The sequence below is a fragment of the Equus caballus genome, chromosome 1 (genome assembly GCF_041296265.1).
Source record: "Equus caballus isolate H_3958 breed thoroughbred chromosome 1, TB-T2T, whole genome shotgun sequence".
NCBI lineage: Eukaryota > Metazoa > Chordata > Mammalia > Perissodactyla > Equidae > Equus > Equus caballus.
This window is the reverse complement of record NC_091684.1, coordinates 118,742,276-118,762,330: the sequence shown is the minus strand read 5'-3', so window position 1 is coordinate 118,762,330 and position 20,055 is coordinate 118,742,276. Positions and strand designations below refer to the sequence as shown.

The following is a 20,055-nucleotide window of genomic DNA, read 5'->3' as shown; positions in this document are numbered from 1 at the left end:
AGTTGATCTGCGTATGACCCCATGAGGTAGATATTCTCCTTTTACAGAGAAAGAAACAGATCCTCCAGTAACTTGCTTCAGGTCACACAGTAAGTGGCACAGCTGAAATCTGAACTTCGCTGCCCATAGGTTTTGGTCTTATCTCAAAAATTCTCTACTATTGGGATTCCTTTTTTTAACTCGTCTTTTTCTTGGCTGCTCAATCTTTATACTCCTTGGATCATTCTGTCATTTGTCTCATATAGCAGAAATTACTTTTCCCAAATGCCTAAAAGCAGCCTTACATCCTTTTCTCTATAACCTTAAAATCATATTCGACCTTGTTCAATTGAATTGAATAAAACCTCTATGAACTACACTGATCACAAATCTTGAAATTAAAATGACCACTGAATACCAAGATTACTGGCGTCTTTTTTCTTTCGTCACCATCCCTTTACTTGACTATTTCTTCTGTGATAGCACCTTACACCTGTCTCAAGTCCACAGAGCGCCCAGGCAGCCACGGGGATCCCATATGACATTTAAACGCTAATAAACGCAACGCAATCCGATAGATAATCTACTATGTAAACCAGAGCTGGATAACTTCCAGACATTTTTCTCTAAGGCGTTCTTTTCCTGTTACCCCAATAACAGTTTCCAGGTCGGAGGAACTAGGACGCATGCAGATAAAATACAGTCCCTGATATTGCAATGATAATCTCGCAACTTCGTCCCCTTACCGTGGGAGCGGCTCGTCCTCTACCAGGTACCCAAGAGCAGACGGATTTTGAGAACGCACCCAGTGCTAACAAACTGCTCGCCGTCTGCATGAAGCCTGGCGTGAAATTCGGAGCCAGAGCTCGCGGGACCCGAGCGGAAGGGAGCGACCCGGGCGGGGGGCGGGGGCGCCCGGCGGCCCCGGCCCTGGCCCCTCCCGCCTGCGGCGCGCCGCTCTACGCGTCGCCGGGCACAGCCGAGGGTCGCGGCGGAGAATGCCCTGCGAGCGCGGGACGCGGCGCTCGGCCCGGGGGCCCCGAAATGGCTGCTGCGCCCCGCGCTCCCCGCGCCCGCCCGCCCGGCCCCCGCCCGCCGCGCCTCACCACAGCTTCCTCTTGAGCGGCAGGAGGCTGCCGCGGTTGGAGGGGGTGACGCCGATGGCCATCTGCAGCACCGTCAGGTATTTCTGGTACTTCATCTTGTCCCCGCTCCGCTCGCGGGCAGGGCCCCGCCGCCGCCGCCGCCGCCGCAGACACAGCCCCTCCAAGCGCCGCATAGATCAGCTCTGGGCCATCCGCCGCCGCCACAGCTCCCGCCGCTCCCGCTCCCGCAGCCGCCGCCGCGCCCGTGCGTGGCCAGGACTCCCGCTCCCGCCGCCGCCGTCGCCGTGCGTGCCCGGCCGCTCCCGCCGCCGCCGTGCGTGGCCCGCCGCTCCCGCCGCCGCCCCCTCCGCCCCCGCACGCCGCGGCCCCGCGGGGCGCTCCGGGCGGGGGCGGCGCCGGCCTCCCAGGCGGCGGGTGGCGGCGCGCGGGCACCTGGCTCGGCGGGGTCAGGCCGGTCACCCCCCCGCCCCGGGCACTGCCCGGGCTTGGCCCCCCCGTGTGCCTCAGTTTCCTCGTTTCCGACCGTTTATCCCCCGAACGAATCCCAGCGGCAAGCTTCCAGAGCAGAAAACATGAATTTTCTTACTTAGGATTACCGCTGATAGCTCGTAGCCGTCGTTTGTGTGTTCTAACTTAAAGTATTTGCAGACTCGGTGTATATATAAAATGCATATATATGTAGATACGTACATGTACACAGTGCATGTATATATGCATTTGGAGGTAGTTCAGGATTGTGGAAATGACCCAAACCGTGCAAAACTATCTTCGTAATCATCGGGAAAAACTGAGATTGTTCCATGACCTTTAAAAATTGTCAAAACATTCCAAACTCTCTTTGCTGAAGGTTATACATGGGTAGGGATATCAAAAAAATAGTAAAACTAATCGTTTAATACTGTAACTTAAAACATTAAAAAGATTGAAAATTAAAGTGTTTTATCACTTTGTAAGGAGAACTTCTCGAGAAACTTGAACAGCACTTGTCTTCTAGTAGAATTGTTACATACTGAGAGAGCATCTTTTCTGTGCATTGGCAAAGCGTCGTGTTTGGATCACTTTCAACATTTTATCCTCTGCGCTTTCAATGTCGTGAAATATATCAGAGAGTTTCTTTAATGTGACGTCCTCTGGGACATCCTCATTCTTTTTGTCACAAACCACTTTCCTCGTTCAAGTTCACATTCTGTACATTCCTCTGGCTGCATGTCTAGAGCCTCTGGAAAGACAGCAGCGTCAGCATTCCCACAGTGGCCTATTTTCTCTATAACTCTATTTGAATTTTACTTCATTTCCATATTTATTATTTTTTCTTTGCTGCATTTTCATCTTTGCTTTGAATTACCCATTTTTATACAGTGTTGTACAGGTTTATCACTGGGAGAAAAGGAAGCTACACAACTGCACACTTTGCTGTCCGTGCCTAAACTGAATAACGGATGCAACAGTGACGAGTGACTGACAGACTTTGAAAGAACTGCTGTGATTGGTCACTGATTGTGATGCACATGTTATTACGTAGTAATTTGTGGGCTAAAGAGCTAGTAGCGAAGTTTATACTATGTGCCTTTGCACTTATTTGCATTTTCTCACAGTTAATATGCCATGATAACGGAAATTTGAACCATATTATTGAGCAACTGATATTATTTAATTAAGCCCTATTAGCCAGCATGAGGCATATCTGAACCTGCAAAGCATGTGTGTGTGTGTGTGTGTGTGTGTGTGTGTGTATAGGGCGTATATATGAAGAGTACAGCTAAGAAGTCCGTGTGCACTCACCAGGCAGAATTATCAAATGTTAACACCCTCCCTCCACAGTGCATCCCTCCTGTACTTCTAGTTAAACACTGCATTTTCAAATTAATTAACACATAAGATTAGAACAAAACAGTCTCCTGATTTGGGCTCCCTACATGGTTTCACAGTCACTTTGGTAGGAAAGCAGGTTTAAATCTATTTCACTTTCATTTATCCAGAAGTTTTAGCTCTCCTATAAAATGAAGAATTGTCAGATTTTTGACACTGCAAATGTGTATCCACACATGGGAGAGGACCTTGGAGCGTACTTTTAAAAAACATCAGGGCCTGTACTTATGTATTCACCACTTCTAACGCTTGGCTTTTTGCACCACCTTGTCATATTACTTGTAAGATATTTGATGAAAATACTGCACTGTACTCAAGGATTTAGACAACCGGAGGCTGAGGGGATCATTTCAGGATAATGAGAGATAAAAATAAATCTGGTAGAAGCACTTCCAGAATGGCAGATAATCTGCTTCTCCATAAAAGGGGAACAGTGGCTAAAATTTGTCAAAACCAACCTTTTCAGAGCTCCAGAAATTAACCGAAGCCTTGCAACAATACAAAGAGTGCTATATTTGAGCATAGTTTTGGTGTAGTATTGAAATTAAATTGGTATTAATTTTACTTAGATTATTTTAAGTTAAGAAGTTAATTGTAATCCCCAGGACAACCATTAAGAAAATAACTTTTCTTTTTTTTTAAAGATTTTATTTTTTTCCTTTTTTCTCCCCAAAGCCCCCCGGTACATAGTTGTATATTCTTCGTTGTGGGTCCTTCTAGTTGTGGCGTGTGGGATGCTGCCTCAGCGTGGTTTGATGAGCAGTGCCATGTCTGCGCCCAGGATTCGAACCAATGAAACACTGGGCCGCCTGCAGTGGAGCGCATGAACTTAACCACTCTGCCACGGGGCCAGCCCCAAGAAAATAACTTTTTAAAATATAGAAAAAGAAACAAGGAAATTAAAATAGTACACTAGAAAATACATAGCACAAAAGAAAGCAGTAATAGAGAAACAGGGGAAAAAAGGCATGACATATAGAAAACAAATAGCAAAACGGCATCCATAAATCCTACGTTATCAGTAATTACATTAAATGTCAGTATATTAAACATTCCAATCAAAAGACAAAGTTTAGCCAAATGGATATAAAAACATGATCCAACTGTGTACTTTCTACAAGAGACACACTTTAAAGACACCAATGGGTTGAAAGTAAAAGGATGGAAAGACATGTGCCATGCAAAAAGTAGTGAAAGAAAGCTGGAATGGCTATAATAATATCAGACAAAACCGACTTTCAGAGAAAAATTGTTACTAGATACAAAGAAGAACATTTTATATACTGACAAAAGGGTCAATCCATCAGGAAAACCTAACAATTGGAAACATGTATGCACATAGCGACTGAGCCCCAAAATAGCAAAAACTGACAGAATTGAAGGGGGGAATGTAGACAATTCAACAATAATTGGAGATTTCAGCACCCCCACTTTCCATAATGGATAGAACAAGGCAGAAGATCAACCAGGAAATACAAGACTTAAACAACACTATAAACTAACTGGACCCAACACATCTATAGAGCATTTGCACCCAACCACAGTAGAATGCACATTTTTCTCCGGTGCACATGGAATATTCTTCAGATAGATCATACATTAGACCACAAAACAAGGCTTCAATAAATTTAGAAGTATTGAAATCATACAAAGTATGTTCTCCAATCACAATGGAATTAAATTAGAGACCAGTATCAGAAGGAAATTTTGGGAATGCACAAATATGTGGAAATTTAACAAAACACTCCTAAATAACCAATGGAACAAAGAATAAATCGTAAGAAAAATTAGAAAAGACTTTTGATGAATGAGAAAAAAAATATAACATAAAACTTGGATGCACCTAAGGCAGTGCTTAGAAGGAAATTTATAGTTGTGAACACAATATTGAAAAAGATGAAAGAGCCCAAATTTATAGCCTAATCTTTCACTTTAATGAATTAGAAAAGAAGAGCAAACTAAACCCAAAGCAAGCAAAAAGAAGGAAACAATAAAGATTAGAGGGGAAATAAATGAAATAGGAAATAGAAAAACGACAGAGAGAATCAACAAAACCAAAAGTTGGTTCTTAGAAGAAAACAATAAAATTGATAAACCTTTAGCTAAGCTGACCAAGGAAAAAAGAGAGAGAAGATTTACTAAAATTTGGGATGAAAGAGAGGACATCACCACAATCTTGCAGAAATAAAAAGGATTATAAGGGGATACTATGAGTAACTGTATGCCGACAAATAGAATAACCAAGATGAAATGGAAAAATTCCTAGAAAGATCAAACTACTGAAACTGACTCAAGAATAAATAGAAAATCTCAGTAAAACTGTATCAAGTAAAGAGATTGCATTAAAAATCTTCCCACCAAGAAAAGCCCAGGTCCAGAGGAACGGGATTATGTCAGTATTGTTCACTGCTGTATCTCTAGTACCCAGAACAGGGCCTGGTAGGTATGAGGCACTCAATAAATATTCATTGAACTTGAGTGAGGGATGAATGCAAAGTAAAAGACTTCATGACTTTTCATAAAACATATCATTTTCCCAAAGAATGAGACAAGCTACCCATATATTTTTGCGCACAGTGTAGATAAATATTATAGCTGAAAAGATGACATCATTTTACTAAGCCAAAGAAATGAAAATTTGCTATGAGTTCTCAGAGGACAGCCAGTGCTTCAAAGGAAAATAAAGGAGCTGCTCCTCTGACACTATGCAAGACCCAAAGGAGACCTCTCGCCAAGAGAATCACTGAGGGTTACAGCACCTGAATCTGTTGTCCACCTTTCTCTAAGATGGGGTCTTTCAAATTTTTTCACTACCGTTCCCAGTAGGAAGCACATTTTAAATAATGGCCCAGTATACACAGACGTATGTAGGCACGGTCTACATGTACACACACACAACTGAAGCAAAAGCTTCTGGAAACAATATTCTACTTTGAATTGGACCTTTCTATTCTCTTCTGTTTCATTTCTTTAGAATGTTAATCACAACCTGCCCAATTTATTTTCTGACCCTCTAATAGATTGCAGCTGTGGCTTGTATAGCACTGCTCTCAGAAATGCCTGTGACAAATGGCATCACGCGTCAGATCCTTGTTTACCTCAGCCACCACCAGGAGTCAAGGCCCCTCCAGCCAGCCGGCAGCATCCAGACGTATTGCTCCATTCATCTCATAGCAAGGTGACCCAATTTCCACCTCTCCCAAACCTATCTCTGTGCCCTCTGGAATGCCCTATCTGTGAGCAAGCCTCCCTACACCCTAGCATCTTGCTGGAACATTCCCCTCAGCTCCCGTCCTTGCTGGAAGCCCAGCTTCCCGTGATGGACGCTTCCTTCTGCAGCCCTCAATAACAGGTGTTTTGTCTCTTGGACCCCACATGCCTCAAGGAGGGCTAGAGGGTGGGGTGGGTTTTCTCCTTGCTCGTACTGCCTCTTCTAAACCATTCCTTGCTCTTTTTCATACCAAAAACAAAACAAAACAAACAACAACAAGAAAAGCCTAAAAACTGGCTCCTCTAAGGTTTATGCTCTTAGGCTAAACGACCTTCTGCTCCTCTTCATTTTCATGTATTGACTTCCTCTCCTTTTCTTTTTCTGGCATAATTTTTAGTGACTTCAACATCCATGCGGATGGACTATCCAATACTAACCTCTCAGTTTCTTGGCCTCATCTCTTCCAGTGACCTTTTCCCTGTTCTACCTTATCCACCCACTGCCGTGGACTTACCTTAGACCTGGGCTCACAACCTCAAAGCCAGTAGGGTAAGGCAGTTAAAGCAACAAAGCAGGCCCGATGTTAATCAACAGGGAGTGATGGAAGCTGTGACCTGCCTGCCCAGTGCTGTGGGTCCCTTTTAGAAAGGAGCAGCCACTACTCAGCACCAGCCAATTGTCATACGGAAATGCTAGGCCAGTATACTGCCTAGCATTTCCACTTCTTCCAAATTATGTCAATACAGATTTTTGTGTGCTGTCTCCCAAATTATAAATATTAGCAACAATATGGACTCAGTTTTAAGATGGTGACGTTAAAAACATTTCCTCCTTTTCTTCTCTTGAACATCAGCTCAAAAGAACAAGAACGAGAAAGGGAAATAAAAATTCCATTTCACTGAAACATGGAAATATCTGAAACCGCATTTCAGAAGTTGGAAAGCAGTGGAGGAGTAGTAAATGTCTTAGCAGAAGGAAGGGGATGAGCCTAAGGCTATTCAGGGCAATGCCATGGAGAAGCGAGCTCAATCTCACTGCAGAAATGCTAACCAAAGGACCAGATACCATGGAAGACGGATGTAAGTTGAGGGAAATGAGACTTACTGAAAATGAGGGGCTTATTTGAAAGCTGGAATAAGAAACTGTCAGTTCCCTCTGGTAGCCTCCCCTACCCCATCAGTTAGGCAATGCCCTCCCTCCTACCTTGCAGAAATGGAGGTATATCCCCAGGAGAAAAACGAGAGAGTGGAATCAGTGCTATAGGGTGGGCTGCCAGACTGCAAAGGGGAGGAATACGTGGAAGTCTGTGTATTGAGTAGTGAGACACTAAGCTCTCTCCTCCCACCCAGCTCCTGATTGCCGGCAACCTCAGGCGAGAGATTTATCTATCCCCCGTGTGGATCATCAAACTTCTGGTTAAATCGATACATTTATTTATTGTGACTGTTTAAAAATTGTTTAGCACTGACCCTAGTATTGTACCACGATTATATTTCCTTTCTTGTACAACTTTTTATTTTACCCGGAGTTAGTAACTGCCTTGTTTTTCAACTTGTTTAATTTTCCTAGACTCCATGGCTAAGTTGTTCTTACATCTGCAACAATAATGTGAACTGCCTTGCAATACAGTTTTCTACACACTCAGACTAGACAAAGAGGCTGTCGATTTCATTTTTTCTTGGACCCAGCCCTCCTGGAGCCCTCCATCCTGCTGCTCCAATCTGTGCAGATTTGCTCTCTCAATTTATGCCCAGCCGTTGTCCTGGGTATTTTCTTCATTTCTCCCCTCTATTGGGGCCCCTATATTCTGGACCTCTCATCTTCTTTCTTGGTTTCCTTCCTTGTTTTGATGAATAAGCTCTTCCAATAACTTCCTGAGGAAGAATACAGGAGACCTAGATATGTTAAGACCTTGCATATCTGAAAAGTCATGATTTTGCCATCACTTTGATTGATTATTTGACTGAGTATGTAATTCTGTGTTGCAATTAATTTGACTCAAAATTTTAAGTCATTGCTGCACTGTCTTCTAGTTTCCAATGTTGCTTTAGAAATGCATTATACTCTGTGTCCTGAGTACATGGCTTGCTTATTTGCTCTTCCACTCTTTAGAAGCTCTCCGGTCTTCTGTTCATCCCACTGTTCTAACATGTCATAATGATATTCCTTGGGGTGGTCTCTGGTCAGTAACTGTAACCCTTTCATAAGAAAAGTGTATGTTCCTCAGTTCTGAGGAATTTTCTTGTATTATTTCTTTGATATTTTCTTCTCCATTCTTTTCTCTCGACTCTTTCTGGAACTAACTCCTTATTAGTTGGATGTCAGATGTCCTAGGTTAATCTTCTAACTGTCTTATCTTTTCTTTCTTAGCTGTTCTTATTGTTTTTCTTCTTTGTCTGTTGATTCTACTTTCTGGGAAGTTTCTTCAGCTTTATCTTCCAAACCTTTCACTGAAGTTTACATTTTTGCTACTACATTTTTAATTTCCAGGAACTTTCCTTGTTTTTATTAATTGATTGAATGTATGTGTGTGTGTGTGTGTGTGTATGTAATTTTATTTCATGTATGCAACATCTTTTAAATGTCTTTTATAATCTCTCTGGGATATTAATTATAATTTATTCTTCCCTTTTTTTGTTTATCTGTTGTTTCAATCTCTTTAGGTCATGCTGGAAGCTTTGCTTACATATTTGATAATCCTTGTCTCTTCATTCACATTTAAAAGTGAGGCACTAAAATCCTGACGGGATGGGGTTTATTTACTGACGGGCTTCATTGTGAGCAATGTCTTTTGTTTTAGATCTTTCTCCCCCTCAACCAAAGGTCATAATCTGTAGGTCTTTTGTTCTCCACAGAACCATTTACCCAGAATAGGAACCTCAAAGAAGAGGGAAGAGTATGAGAAAGCTAAAAGTCTTCATTTACTATAGCAGGAAGTAAATAAATAATTGAATCAAGAAATGGCAATATTTGCATGTTATTTAGAAATAGGTCGATAAGTGCCTTTAAACAAAAAAAAGCTAAAACTTGAATGAATATCCTTGGGGAGTGGGATGGGTGAGTCAGAGTACTGGCAGAATTATTTCTTTATAAAGCTTTTAACATTATCATACATGTGTTATTGTGATTAAAAATTTTAAATCATTTTTAAACCTTCAAATAAAATTTTAAAAGTAAATTAAATCATGTTATTCCCTACTTGAAAACCTTCCAATGTCTTTCCAGTACACTTAGAATAAAACCCAACTCTTGGGGCCAGCCCAGTGGCATAGTGGTTAAGTTTAGCATGCTCCACTTCAGCAGCCCAGGTTCATAGGTTCTGATCCTGGGCACAGACCTACACCACTCATCAAGCCATGCTGTGGAGGTATCCCACATACACAGTAGAGGAAGATGGGCACAGATGTTAGCTCAGAGACAATCTTCCTCAACCAAAAAGAGGAAGATTGGCAATAGCTTTAGCTCAAGGCCAATCTTCCTCACCAAAAAAAAAAAAAAAAACACCAAACCCCAAAACAAAACCCAACTCTTGCCTATGGCCTAGGATACCCTACATGATCTGGCTGTAGCCCACTTCTCTCTCATCTCCTGTTGCTCTCCTTCTCACTTACTATATATAGTTTTTACTTGGCTGGCTCCTTCTCATCCATCAAATATCACCTCCCCAGAGTTGCCTTCTCAGAGTGCCCTATTTAAATGTCTCCCTTCTATTATATCCTAATAGGGACACCCATCTATTTCCTTCTTATCAAACTTATGACAATCTATACTTCTCTTTTTGTTATTTTTCATTATACTTACTTGATTATTTTTTGTCTCTCTCACCAGAATCTAAGTTCAGGGAACTCAAGATGGTTTGTCTAATAGAAGACTCTCTCCCATAAAAGTATGCCAGGACCCCAAAGGGCTATATCCTCATTGTGAGGGTACACCAGATTTAAACCTACACCGTATCCATACTCAGAGGAAATATTATCTTGGTGCTGAGCAAAACAGGAGCGAAAAAAAAACAGCAAAAAAATCTATCCCTCACATGAATATGCAACCCAGATCACTTGTGTGATCTGGAATACGTTAAGGTATAGATTTGGTTTAAAGTGGCCCCTGAGTGGTCTGCCCTAGGTGCTTGGCAGGAGAAGATACAAATCCTTTAAGAAGAATACATCTGCATACTAGGCCTTCAAAAATGCCCACAAATGTTTTTTCCAAGGAAATTAGCACTTCACATTAAAATGTATTTAATACAAGAAAACAAGTTACCATGAGTGAGAACCACAGAAGCAACAGATGGTATAGAAGCACAATGTCTTCAGAAACTGGAATTAACATATACAACTTACAAAATAGCTATGTTAAATGAAATAAGAGAAAAGTTTAGAAACGTGTGATGGAAATTATAAAAACAACATAATTTATGAATTCCCAAAGTAGTTCCCTACACATTACTTGTACATTACAAAGGGCAAAATATCTACCCTTTACAGTGGTAAAATGTGTCAATCAACTTAACTAAATGGTCAAAGTTAACTTTACTAATAATGAGACAAACCAACATCATGGACCTCCTGATATGATGGAATGAATTCCTGCTAGAAATGTAGGAATTCTCATACCCACTTGGATGGCTACTATAAAAAAAACCCAGAAAACACTAAGTGTTTTTTTAGGATGTGGAGAAATTGGAACACTTGTGTACTGTTGGAGGGAACGTAAAATGGTATAGCCACTGTGGAAAACAGCATGGTGGTTCCTCAAAAAGTTAAAAATAGCATTGCTATATGATCCAGTGTTTCTACTTCTGAGTATAGACTGAAAAGAACTGAAAGCAGGGTCTCCAAGAGATATTTGTGCACCCGTGTTCATAGCAGCATTATACACAAAAGCTGAAACATGGACACAACCCATGTCCATCAACAGATGAATAGATAAACAAAATGTGGTATATGCATATAATGGAATATTATTTAGCCTTAAAAAGGAAGGACATTCATTAGGGGCTGGCCCCGTGGCCGAGTGGTTAAGTTCGCGCGCTCCGCTGCAGGCGGCCCAGTGTTTCATTGGTTCGAATCCTGGGCGCGGACATGGCACTGCTCATCAAACCACGCTGAGGCAGCGTCCCACATGCCACAACTAGAAGGACCCACAACGAATAATATACAACTATGTACCAGGGGGCTTTGGGGAGAAAAAGGAAAAAAATAAAATCTTTAAAAAAAAAAAAAAAAAGGAAGGACATTCTGACACATGCTACAACATGGATGAACCTTGAGGACATTATGCTAAATGAAATAAGCCAGTCACAAAAGGCAAATACTATATGATTCCACTTACATGAAGAACTTAGAGTAGTCAAAATCAGAGACAGAAAGTAGCATGGTGGTTGCCAGGGCTGAGGGTGAGGAGGAGATGGAAGTTATTATTTAATGGGTGGGTGTAGAGTTCCAGTTTTATGAGATGAAAAGAGTCCTGGAGATGGATGGTGGTGATGGTTGTGCAACATTATGAATGTGTTTAACACTGCTGAACTGTACATTTAAAAGTAGGAAAGATGATAAATTTTATGTTATGTGTATTTTACCATGATTAAAAAATTGGGGGGAAAATGTAAAAATTGATTCATGAAGGATATTCTACAAAACAATTGGCCTGTACTATTCAAAATTGTCAATGTTATTAAAAAAACAAAGAAAAGTCACAGAATTGCTTCAGAGTAAAGGAAGAAAAAGAAATAAAAATGATGTTACTATGAAAGATAGTATTGGGATAATTGTCAAAATTTGAATATGAACTGTATATTAGATAACAGTATCATATCTATGTTAAATTTTCTTAATTTGATCATTTCACTATGGTTATAGAATAGAATGTCCTTGTTTCTCATAGATACACACCGAAATATTTAGGGTAAGTCTTCATTATCTCTGAAACTGACTCTCAATGGTTTAATAATAATAATAGTAATAAAAATGATAAGACATATTTGAAAAACAACCAAATAAAACAGCTAAAAACAAGAAATTAAAAATTGAAATAAACAACAAATGGATGAGTTTAACAGCAGAGATGTAGCTAAAGAGAGAATTAGTGAACTAAAAGTAGCACAGAGAGACAAAAAGATGGAAAATATGAAACAGAGTAGGAGACTTGAAAGTTGAAGTGAGAAGGTTCAACATAAGCAGAGCACCTGAAGGAGAGTAAGGGGAGAAATGGGGCAGATTCAACATTTAAAGAGGTATTCATGAGCATTTTCTAGAACTGATGAAAGGACAAATTCAGTTCCAGGAAGCCCAGTGAATCCCATGCAGGATAAATAAAAAGAAATCCACACCAAGATATATCATAGTGAAATCATAGAACACCAAAGAAAAAGAGAAATCTTAAAATAAGCCAGAGAAAACAGAAAGTTTGCTTTCAAGAAGCAGCAGTTAAACTGAAGCTGGTCACTCAAAAGCAGTAATGGAAGGCAGAAGACCGTGGGATGGTATTCAACGTGCTGAAAGAAAAACAAGGAAAGTAGAATTCTACAGCCACTAAAAATATCTTTTAAGAATGATGGTGAAACAAAGACATTTTCAATCAAACAAACACAATGAGTTTGTCCCCTGCAGACTCTCAACAGAGAAAATTTGAAATGATGTACATTAGTCAGAAGGAGAGTTTTCCCTGATGGTAGGTTTGAGAAACAAGGAATGAAGAGTAAAGAAAGTGGTTAATATGTAGATGAATCTGAACGAATACTAATTCATACAACAATAATAATGATGTCTTAAAGGGTTAAAAAATAGTTAAAATATTTGGAAAAATAAAGGCTGGCCCTGTGGCTGACTGGTTAAGTTCTCACACCCTGCTTTCACGGCCCGGGGTTCACCTGTTCAGATCCTGGGTGCAGACCTATGCACAGGCCGTGCTGTGGTGGCATCCCACATAGAAGAACTAGAAGGACTTACAATTAGGATATACAACTATGTAATGGGGCTTTGGGAGAAAAAAAAAGAGGAAGATTGGCAACAGATGTTAGCTCAGGGCCAATGTTCCTCACAAAAAAAGAAAAAAATTTGGAAAAATAATTTATAAATTGGGAAATGGGTAAAAAGAATTGAAGTGTTCTAAATTTCTTTTGTTATGCAGGAGGAAGTTAAGGGATTTATTAACTTTAGACTTTAGTAAGTAAGAATATTGTAATTTCTAGGGGAATTACTAAAAAACATAAAGAGAATGCATAACTTTTTGTGTGTGTGTGAGGAAGATTGGTCCTGAGCTAACACGTGTTGCCAATCTCCCTCTTTTTGCTTGAGGAAGATTGTCGCTGAGCTAACATCTGTGCCAATCTTCCTCTATTTCGTGTGGGATGCTGCTACAGCAGTGGTGCTAGGTCCACGCCCAGGATCAGAACCTGCAAACCCCAGGCCACCGAAGCCCAGCATGCAAACTTAACCACTATGCCACTGGGCTGGCCCCAGAATGCATAACTGTTAAACTACTTAATGGGGACAAGATTGGAGTAATTAAAATATGCAGTAAATCTAGAGTAAGATAAGAAAGGAGGAAAAAAACATGGAACAGGTATGACAATTAGAAAGCGCAAAATATCTTTGCAGATTTAAACTCAAATATATATAGTGTGAATTGTGCCTTTAGAAATGGTGCAATGTCATGGCCTTAACAATGTAGTATTAATTACATTTCACGTAGATGTACTAAATGCTCCAGTTAAAAGACAAAGATTTTCAGACTTGATAAAGACAAATTTTATCTTTATGCTATTTATAAGAAACACGTCTTACAATATAAGGATTAAGGATACAGAAAAGTTGAAAGTTAAATGATTAAATAAGATATACCAACACATTCTAAACCAAAGAAAATTAGGGTGGCTATATTAAGAAAAAAATCTATAAAGAAAATAAAATTACAGGAGTAAAGAAGGTCACTTCATGTTCATAAAAGGTTCCAGGGGGCAGCCTCATGGCCTAGTGGTGAAGTTCAGTGCACTCCACTTCAACAGACTGGGTTTGGTCCCTGGGCGCAGACCTAATATCACGTATCAGTGGCCATGCTGTGGTGGTGACCCGCATACAAAATAGAGGAAGATTGGCACAGATATTAGCTCAGGGCAAATCTTCCTCAGCAAAAACTAAACAAATTAAAAAGTAAAAGGTTCCATTAGCTGGCACTATATGACAATTTTAAATTTGTATGTTCCCAATATTTACCTTGAAGATATGTAGAAGAAACACTGACAGAACTTCAAGGATAAATAGACAAATCTACAAGCATAGATGGAGTGGTGTTTTTGGTATTCCATCTCTCAGTTCTTAATAGAAAGAGCAAACAAAAAGTCAGTAAGACATAAAAGATTTGAATACGATAGTAAAGTTGACATAGTGAGAGCTCCACCTAACTACTGCAAAATGCGTATTTTTCAGAACATTTTCTAAATATAAACAAACAATAAAGCAAGTTTCAATATATTTCAAAGGTTTAAAACCATACAGAGCATGTTCTTAGATCATAAGACAAACTAGAAATCAGCAAAAATTAGAATGAGAAATAAAGCCACATTAGAGACTAAAAACAATCATGCATCAAAACAAAATCATAAAAATATTATAAAATATTGTGAACAGAACAATAACAAAATATTGCACATCAAAATTTGTGAATGCTGGGTCAGCCCCATGGCATAGTGGTTAGGGTCACTGTGCTCTGCTTTGGCAGCCTGGCTTCATGGGTTTTGATCTTGGGCGTGGACCTACACCACTCATCAGCCACGCTGTGGCTACAACCCACATATAAAGTGGAGGAAGAGTGGCACAGATGTTAGCTCAGGACTAATCTTCCTCAGCAAAAAGAAAATTGTGAATGCAATACAGAGAGGGAAACTCATAACCTCAAAATGTGTAAGTTCAGAAAGTCTGAAACTTAACTAAACATTCGTCTGAAGAAGTTAGAGTTGTACCAGCAAGAAGAAAATAATGAAGATAAAAGGAGACATTTTTGAAATAGAAATCAACTATGTAATAGAGAGGTTTGACAAAGCCAAAAGTTGCTTGTTGACTTTAACAAAATTAAAATATCTCTGTCAAGAATGATCAGGAAATGAAGAAGGCACAACCAACCAATATCCGGAAACAAAAAGGATACATACTTACAGATGTTACAGAGAGTAAAAAGACAATACAAGATTAACATGATCTTCAATAAAGTTTGGGGAAAAAAGAACACTTTTACAAAAAGAAAAAGAGGGGCTGGACCCCTGGCCCGGTAGTTGAGTTTGCGTGCTCTGCTTCAGTGACCTGGGGTTTCACTGGTTGGGAGCCTGGGCATGGACATGATACTGCTCATCAGGCCACATTGAGGTGATGTCCCACATAGCACAACCAGAAGGACCTACAACTAGAATATATAGCTGTGTACTGGAGGGCTTTAGAGAGGAGAAGAGGGGAAAAAAAAAAAAGAAGATTGGCAACAGATGTTAGCTCAGGTGCCAATCTTTAAAAAAAAAAGAAACAGAAAAAAGTTTAGCACAAAATTTTTATGCCAATAAACTTGAAAAATTTAGACAAAGTGGACAAATTTTTAAAAAATGTATGACTTACCAAAATTAATTTAGGAAGAAATAGAAAATTTTATGTTTGTGGTAACCATCAATCCCATTTTGCCCAGGACAGTCCCAGTTTAGCCCTATTATAGATTAATATCCATTAATTATTTTCATACCCCCTTTAATTCTCAAAAGTGTTCCAGTTTGGAGGATAAGCCATATGTTCATCCTTCCTATTTAATTAAAGAAACTAAATCCATGTCCAAAATGTTTCTACTATAAAGTTCCAGGCCCAGATTCACCAGCAAGTTCTACCACACATTCATGGAAGAAACAATGTTAATTTTAGACAAACTCTTCCAGAAAATAAAAAAAGAGGAAACAATTACTAACTCTTGAGACTAGTATAACCTTGATACTAAAATCTGGCAAAGATAGTGCATGAAAAGAAAATTATGGACAATCTCACTCATGAACACAGATGCAAAAATTCTAACCCAATGTCTGCAAACTGAATCTATCAGTATGTAAAAGGAAAATGCATCCTGACAAAGTTAGTTATATCCCAGGAATTCAAGGTTGATTTTACATTAGAAAATCAATGAATATAATCCACCATGTTACCATATTAAAGAAGAAAATAATAATATCTTCTCAGTACATATAGAAAAAGCATTTGATAAAATTTAACATACATTCATGATTAAAAAAACTTATGAAAATGAGAATAAAAGGGAATTCCTTGATGAACATTATCTTCAAAAATCACACAGCGAATATTCTTAATGGTGGTATTTTGAGATCAGGATAAGACAAGGATTCCTACTATCATCACCTCTACTTGACATTGTAGTGGGGATTCTAGCCAACAAAATAAGGAAATAAAAAGAAATAAAGTTTGTAAGAAATAGAAAGTAAAGAAGAAAACTGGTATTATTAGAAAATAATATCTTTATATAACATATAATTCAAATTAAAACTAAAAATATGCTTTGTTATAATTAATAATAGAGATGAAAAAATTTGCTGGATAAAAAAATCAACTGCATTTCTATACACAAGCATCAAAATTGCAAAATGAAAAAAAAAGACACCATTTACAATAGCACCAAAATATACGAAGTACATAGGAAGAAAATCTAACAAAATATATTATGGAGAAAATTGTAAAACTTTATTGAGAGATATCAAAGAAGATATAAATAGAGAAATATAACAAAATTCTGGATTGGAAGATTGAATCTTATAAATATATCAGTTTTTCCAAAATTAATCTATGGATTCAAAGTAATCACAACAGAAACAATAGTTTAAGTTGTTGTTGAACTTGGCAAACCTTCTTAAGTTTATATGGAACAGGAAAGGGCCTATAAAACTGAAATAAATAAGGTGGGAATATTTGCCCCATAAGATCTCAAGAATTAAAAGAACACTATAACAATTAAGAAGGTGTGGTATTGGCTCAGGGATAAACAAATAGATCAATGGACCAGAGAGAGCACACAGAAATAAACCTGTGCACAATGGACGCTTGATATGTGACAGAGTTGGCATTGCAAATAAGTGATGAAAGGATGGATCTTTCATTAACTGGTGCTGGAAGAATTGGGATTTCACATAAGAAAAAAGCCCTGAAAATGGTCCTGTATCTTACATTACACACAAAAATCATTTATAAACAAATTACATGTGACAAGCAAAACTATAATGCTTTCAGAAGATAATATAGGAGGATATCTTCAAGACCTAGGAGTAAGGAAGGAGCATTTAGGGGAGTAACATCAGCATCATGGCAGAGTGCTCTCCTGAGACTCTCTCCCCTCCAACATACAAGAAAAAGGGGCAACCATACTCCAACAGAAGATATCCTAACAACACAAAAACCTCAGAGAGACATGCAGCCACACAACAGAGGGTGGAGAGGCTGGAGCCCCCCTCGGAGGAGCTGGAAAGGGGTAAGAGAGAACTTCGCTCCCTCCCCAAAAGACAGTGGTTGCTGCTGCGGGAGGCTCTCTGAGGGAAGGAGTCGGGGAGGGATCACGCATCCACAGGATCACCCACAACTCCCTAGGGCCCTTTCAGCCTAGAGGGAAGCCCTCTAATGGGGTGAAAGCTTTCGCGCTGGATAACCTCATCAAGCCAAGACCCCAGGAGACCGGATAGCGAGAGCTGATTGTAAAATCCCAGACTGCACACAGGTGAAAGCGCCCCTCCCACAGCCCAACTTGTGTTGCACCATCTTGGCTGAAGGCAGAGGGCTCAGAATACATGGGTCTCGACCCTCACCCAGTGGTGATAGGCTGTAACTGCAACTGGATAATATCAGAATGAGAAAGAGCCGACCTGCCAACATCAAACACTACATCAAATCTCCAGACCAGAGAGAAAATGACAAGCACCCAGAACTCAGTCCTGAGGACACAGAAATATGTAAGCTAAATGGCAATGAATTCAAAATAGCTATCATCAAAGAAATCAGTGAGGTAAAAGAGAAGGTAGAGAAACAATTCAATGAGTTCAGGAGCTACTTCACAACAGAGATTGAAACTATAAAGAAGAATCAATCAGAAATATTAGAGATGAAAGACACAATGGAAGAGATAAAACAAAATACAGATCCCCTGAATGCTCAAGTGGACATCATAGAGGAGCATATCAGCATAATCGAAGATAGACATGTTGAAATGCTCCAGACAGAGGAGGAGAGAGAACTAAGACTAAAAAGAATTGAAGAAAGTCTCCAAGATATATCCGCCTCAGTGAGGAAATGCAGCATAAGCATTGTAGGTATTCAAGAAGGTGAAGAGGAGAGTGGAGCAGGAAGCAAGTTTAAAGAAATAATAGCAGCGATCCTCCGAAATCTAGGGAAAGAAGGGAAATATGTGTAGAAGAAGCTTCCAGATCTCCTAGATTTGTCAATGTAAAAAGACCTACTGCAAGGCATATAATAGTAAAACTGGCAAAAATAAATGACAGATAAAGAATACTCAGGACAGCAAGGCAGAAGAAAATAACCTGCAAAGGAACACCTATCAGACTTTCAGCAGATTTCTCTGCAGTAACCTTACATTCTAGGAGAGAATGGAATGACATATTCAAAACTTTAAAAGATAAGAATCTTCAGCCAAGAATACTCTATCCAGCAAAAATATCCTTCAGATATGAGGGAGAAATTAAATCCTTCCCAGACAAACAAAGCTAAAGGACTTCATAGCCATGAGACCCTCCCTACAAGGAATCCTCAAGAAGGCCCTCATACCTGAAAAAGGAAAAAAGGGAGAAAGGGGTCACAAAACACAGAGGAAGGAGATAAATAGGTAGACAGAATCAGAATAGGATAGCAAATATTCAACTGTAGCATTAGGCTAAAGGGAAGGAAAACATCAAAAACAAGGATAATCTTGTCACTTTAACCAGAAACTCACAACACAAGTGGGAATAAGATATGAGAAAAACAACTTAGGAGGGGAGGAGGAAAGGTACTGAATAGGGTTAGACCAAGGAAATAAGAGGCCAAAAGAAAATAGACTATCTTATACACAAGGTTCTGAATACAAACTTCACAGTAACCACTAAACTAAGGAGCAGAACAGAGACACAAAAAATAAACAAGGAAAAAACAAAGAAATACATCATAAAAAACTACATGATTCAATGAGTAGACCAAAACACACAGGACAAGAAACGAAAGAAATGCAGGAAAACCAGAAAACGAGTGATATAATGACAGCATTAAGCCCTCATACATCAATAATCGCCCTAAACGTAAAAATGGATTTAATTCTCCAATAAAAAGACACAGAGGGGCAAGATGGATTAAGGAACAAGATCCAACAATTTCCTGCCCCCAGGAAACACACCTCAGCTCCAATGACAAACACAGGCTCAGAGTGAAGGGGTGGAAGGCAATACTCCAAGCTAATGGCGAACAAAAGAAAGCAGGTGTCACAATGGTTAGATCAGACAAAGTAGACTTCAAGATAAGGCAGGTAAAGAGAGAGAAAGAGGGGTAGTATATAATGATCAAAGGGACACTCAATCAAGGAGAAATAACGCTTATAAATGTCTATGCACCCAACACAGGAGCACCAAAGTTCATAAACCAACTATTAACAAACCTAAAAGATGATATTGAAAATAAAACAATAATAGTAGGGGACATCAACACCCACTCACATCAATGGGTAGATCATCCAGACAGAAAATCAACAAGGAAATAGTGGAACTAAATGAAAAGCTAAACCAGTTGGAATTAATAGACCTACATAGAACACTCCATCCAGAAAACAGCAGAATACACATTCTTCTCAAGTGTTCATGGAACATTCTCAAGGATAGATGGTATG

General features: G+C 39.4%; 1 protein-coding gene across 12 annotated transcripts in view; it reads right to left on the bottom strand.

Annotated features, from left to right (window-relative positions):
* The window catches only part of TJP1 (tight junction protein 1), a 236,068-nt gene extending 234,623 nt beyond the window's left edge, over window positions 1–1,445 (bottom strand). For 6 of the 12 annotated variants that reach the window (XM_023651557.2, XM_023651558.2, XM_023651560.2 and 3 more), the window contains exon 1: window positions 1,086–1,437. In XM_023651557.2, the coding sequence (XP_023507325.2) occupies window positions 1,086–1,258 (173 nt within the window). In that variant the 5' untranslated portion in view covers window positions 1,259–1,437. Of the gene's footprint in view, window positions 1–725; window positions 1,026–1,085 lie in introns of those variants that run through there. The other 6 variants (XM_070231070.1, XM_070231111.1, XM_070231060.1 and 3 more) reach the window with 4 other exon arrangements.
* Between the last annotated feature and the right edge of the window lie 18,610 nt (window positions 1,446–20,055).